Genomic DNA, 4,949 nt, shown 5'->3' on the forward strand with positions numbered 1-4,949 from the left:
CCAGGACCAAACCAGGACCAAACCAGAACCAGGACCAAACCAGGACCAAACCAGTACCAGAACCAAACCAGGACCAAACCAGGACCAGGACCAAACCAGGACCAAACCAGAACCAGGACCAGTTTTGGTCCTGGGTCAGGTTTGGTCCCGGTTCTGGTTTGGGTTGTGAACGTCCTGTGTTTGTCTCAGCATGTGCAGTGGAGCCGTCCTGCCACCATGTGGCGCTGTTCGACAGGCGGACCCGCTGTGACCTGTACAGCTCTCTGAATGCTGTCTGCAGCGCCTCCCAGCAGGTAAGCAGGCTTCGGGTCAAAGGTCAGCCCTTCAGAGCCGGGATCTTGCTCCAGCTGTGTGTGTTTCTGCAGGCCAGGGGGTTTCTGGGTAATCCTCGGGCCGAGCGGTTCCACCAGCTGCGCTGCTCTCTGAGGGTGAGGGGCGGAGCTTCAGATCTGTTCGTCCTCAGGAAGAACGGTGAGCTGCCGCCGCCATGTGACCTTTAACTCTCCAGAACCAGAACCCTCTGCACAGATCCAATCAGCTTCCTGTTGAGGTCCTGCTGGAAGTTTTCAGGAACACATTTATTAACACATTTCATTAATTTTCTGCCACATTTTCAGCTTTTTTTTTAGTTCAGGGAGATTAATAGTTACTATGACAACCAGAACCACTAAATATTTAGGAGCTTTATCAACAACTAAATAGTTAGCTTGCTAACCATTTAGTTGGTAAACTGAATACTTAGGTCTGAGCTAAATAGTTAGCTTGCTATTTACAAAGTTAGCTTCAGGCTAAGTAGCTAGCTTTGAAACTGTGACATTTATAAATGAATGAATAATACAGTACAAATATTTGTTGTTTTCAGGCTGATTAATCCAGATGATTAAGTTGTGATGATCTTTCCAAACGGCCTCCACTGGTTGGCCAGGTGTGAGTGTACCTGGGCGTGTTCATGTGGGTGTGTCCTCTGTTCCAGGGGCGGAGCTTCAGCACCAGAGTTTTGTGAGGATGAGGATGAGGAAGGCGGTCTCAGGTGTGTTCAGGACTCAGGTGTTCTCCTCCAGGAACACGTCTCTGTCCGACGTGCGCCGGTTCTGCCAGGACGGCTGCAGCCGCGACGCCTGCTGCCACGGGTTCATCCTCAACCAGAACGTCCTGGATGGAGGTGGGTTGCCATGGAGACAGAGCCTCACTGGGCCTTTCTGGATGCTGACCTGCTGTCTGACCCATGAAGGCTCCCTGCTGTGTGGCTGGCTGAGAGCGCCGTTGGTTCTGATGTGTGAGGACGAGGACTGGGACGTGATTGGCCAGGGACCGGCCAATAGGATCTGTGGGGCGGGGCTTAGCTACAGCAAGCAGCAGCGCAGCTTCGAGTTCGACTTTGGCGGAGAAAAGTTCACCATCAGTAAGAAAGCGATGCAGCTCGGTTTGACCGGCCCGGTCCAAACCCAGACTGAATGTTCTGGTTCTGTCCAGCTGACAGCGCTCTGCCTGGCGACAGCAGAAACAGGAAGGACTACCAGGCCGCCATCATCAGCTTCCAGGCCATCTACCTGAACACAGGTACGCCTCGGTCCTGGACCAACCCGTTTTCTCTGGTTCTGCTTGACTCACCAGGTTCTGTTGTCTCAGCTGCAGCCGCCGGTGGTTCTGGATCAGCGTCCTGCGGTGCAGCAGAGGTTCCGGCTCCTCTGAACGGTTTGATCCGCTTTGATGATGACGATGAGTTTCCTGATGAATGTTGTGATGAAGACGCTGGTTCTGTCTGCAGCGACCGTCCAGCTGAGGTTCCAGTCTCTGTCCAGCGCCGAGGTCCTGGTGGACCCTCAGAGGAAACAGCCCGTTCTCTCCTTCTGGCTCAGCAAAAACGACTACAGCTCCCAGAATGCCCTGCTCTGGTGCCTCACACGTATGCAGCTTTCTGTTTTAACAGATGCGTGGTTTCTCTCCTCTGTGGGAACTGATTTCAGGTTTCACTTCGACTGCAGGATGTTTGTTTTTAAATCGTAACTAACAGCTCTGTGAAAGTTTAGCCCCGCCCCCAAACGTCAGAGTGGGCGTGGTTAGCAGAGGGTGGGGCTGTTGCCTTGCCAAATTAGCAACTTTTCAGACCCATTAGTGAATTTTCAAAAAGACAATCATCAACAAATTAGCAACTTTTTTGTGTTATTAGACTTTCAGTGAGCTGGTTTATTGCTGAATGCCAGGCTGCGACGCAGACATCAACTCTGCTGGACCGTTGTAACCAATGGTAAAATGCAACTGCAATGCTGCCATTCAACTGAAAGAGGGCAGCACCGAGGAAGTTTTAGGCAAAATACTGCAGAATTAAACAAGTTTTCACAAAAAGGTCAACCTTTTTGTGAAAGGTTACAAAAAGATCAGTAGCTAGAGCTACTGAGCCCTTAGAGATATAGAAAAAGGACAGAGTGAGCCCTCTGGCTGCGTAGATGCTCTGTGTAAGGTGCAGTGACCCCGCCAGGTGGAGGCAGCGCTCAGTTGCCGTCATGGTTTTGTGTTTCAGGTTGCGATGAAGAGGAGTGGTGTTCTGTCACCGACCTCGGAGAATCTGAGTCGGACCGTTTCTTCCGCTGCGCCTTGTATCCGGACACCAGAGTCTGCGGCGGCTACGACCAGCCAATAAAACGCTCCTGTCGCCCCCTGCTGGACAGAGTGACCAACAACACCTACAGCAAGAAGGGTGAGGATGAGGCTCTGGGATCCGAGTCTGAATGAAGGACACAATGACGGTTCTGGTTCTGTTTTAGTGGATCTGAGCGGACCGGTCCAGAGTTTTTATGAGCGGGTTCCCTTCCAGAAGATGGTGTCATACTCTGTGAGGAACCGGGTCACGCTGGGACAGAACCAGCTGCTGCCTGACGGGTAAGACCAGAACCAGAACACCCGCAGGTCGAGACAGTCTGACCTCAGCACATTCAGGACAACATGGTGGACACCAGGAGACAATATGAGACAAATTCAGACATAAAGAGACAAAAGCACATGCTGAGACAAAGTGAGACACTGTTTTATTTCAACAGACTGGTGGTCCACAAAGACACGATACACAGCAACACACAAAATAACATGAAATGTTATAAAAGACCTGCATACCAATGTTTCCACAGAGCCGACTTGTACCTGACAGGATGTGAAAACATTACAGTAAGACTTTTCAATAAGCTGCACAAACGACACATAAACTTGTACATCACATTTCTCACGAGTGCCTGGAGCGTCCTGACATGTTACGAACATCACTGCACAGCTGGACCTGCTTTCCTAAGCTGACTTCCCAGGGAGTCTCTAAGCGACCTTAAGTTTCTGCATGCTGGCTTTGTAAATTTACACCTCAAAGGAGATGTGTAGAGGGATGTACAGTCAGCTTTGAACAGCCTTATTATACCCCATCAGTGCACATGTGAAACTTCCTCCCCAGTGTGTTAGCCTGGGCGTACAACATGAACACTGCCGATAAGCGTCACCATCATCACAGAGCTGCTCTGTGACCCACATATTTAGTTTAGGAACAAACATTTAACTTTTGCCCCAACAGAAAAACATCAGGAAACAAAGTTCGATTGACCCAATCACAGGCCTTACAGGCGTCAACAAACCCAGTTAACACAGATTCACCTTTCATTAGATTTGCTTCTGCCGCCTCATCAGTTCCCAACTTGGCTTTGAAACCAAATTGATTATCTGTTGCACTAATAAACTGATTGAGACGACTCAGCAAGATTTAGGGATCACACTGTTGATCCGTAGTTATTAAGGCTACCAACTTTGCTAGTTTTGTCCTTAATTACAGGCACCAGGTGACCGATAATAAGGAATCAGGAGTCGGGCCCTGGGCCATGAACCCAGAGAAACACATTGCAAGCAGCACAGACACTTTATGACTTGCTTATTTCAGATGTTCTGCTGCAATGCTGTCAGAACCTGTTGCCTTATTCTCACGCTATAGCCTGCTGGACTTCACTAGGGGTTATTATAACCGCATCACAATGTTTCCCTTTCCACAAGAAGGGTTAGGGACACAATGGGGACAAATGAAACACAGAGACCCAGGGACAGACAATGTCAGAACCACAATGTCTGTCAGTTTCAGCATCATGTCTGCCTCCAAGCCTTCATCCATGTTTTCATCTAGAGCCGTTTCTGTTTCCAGGTTCAGGGAGTGCGAGCGCCGCTGCGACGAGGACCCCTGTTGCCGTGGTTTCGGGTTTGTCCATGAGACCAAATCAGGAGGTAAATCCAGCTGAGGTCAAAATTAGGAGATGAGCAGAATCAGGCCTTCATCTAATGATGAAGATGATGGTGATAATGGTGATGATGATGATAATGATGGTGATGGTGATGATGGTGGTGATGATGGTGATGATGATGATAATGATGATGGTGATGATGATAATGATGGTGATGGTGATGATGGTGGTGATGATGGTGATGATGATGATAATGATGATGGTGATGATGGTGATGATGGTGATGATGATAATGATGATGGTGATGATGATGATGATAATGGTGATGATGATGATAATGATGATGATGATGGTGATGATGATGATGATAATGGTGATTATGATGATGATGATGATGATGATAATGGTGATGATGATGATGATAATGGTGATGATGATGATAATGATGATGGTGATGATGGTGATGATGATGATGATGATGGTGATGATGATGATGAGGATGATAATGGTGATGATGATGATAATGGTGGTGATGATGATGGTGATGATAATGATGATGATGATGGTGATGATGGTGATGATGATGATGAGGATGATAATGGTGATGATGATGATAATGGTGATGATGATGATGGTGATGATGATGATGAGGATGATAATGGTGATGATGGTGATGATGATGATGATGAGGATGATAATGGTGATGATGATGATAATGGTGGTGATGATGGTGATGATGATGAT

General features: G+C 48.0%; 1 protein-coding gene across 1 annotated transcript in view; it reads left to right on the forward strand.

Annotated features, from left to right (window-relative positions):
- Positions 1-4,949, forward strand: part of tg (thyroglobulin) — a 29,978-nt gene that overhangs the window by 13,432 nt on the left and 11,597 nt on the right. The window contains exons 26-35 of the mRNA XM_016663425.1: positions 27-293; positions 366-471; positions 974-1,162; positions 1,232-1,402; positions 1,474-1,560; positions 1,630-1,695; positions 1,769-1,906; positions 2,522-2,698; positions 2,766-2,880; positions 4,169-4,248. Of these exons, the coding sequence (XP_016518911.1) occupies positions 27-293; positions 366-471; positions 974-1,162; positions 1,232-1,402; positions 1,474-1,560; positions 1,630-1,695; positions 1,769-1,906; positions 2,522-2,698; positions 2,766-2,880; positions 4,169-4,248 (1,396 nt within the window). The remainder of the gene's footprint in view (positions 1-26; positions 294-365; positions 472-973; positions 1,163-1,231; positions 1,403-1,473; positions 1,561-1,629; positions 1,696-1,768; positions 1,907-2,521; positions 2,699-2,765; positions 2,881-4,168; positions 4,249-4,949) is intronic.

The sequence above is a fragment of the Poecilia formosa genome, unplaced genomic scaffold, assembly GCF_000485575.1.
Source record: "Poecilia formosa unplaced genomic scaffold, Poecilia_formosa-5.1.2 Scaffold420, whole genome shotgun sequence".
Lineage (NCBI taxonomy): Eukaryota > Metazoa > Chordata > Actinopteri > Cyprinodontiformes > Poeciliidae > Poecilia > Poecilia formosa.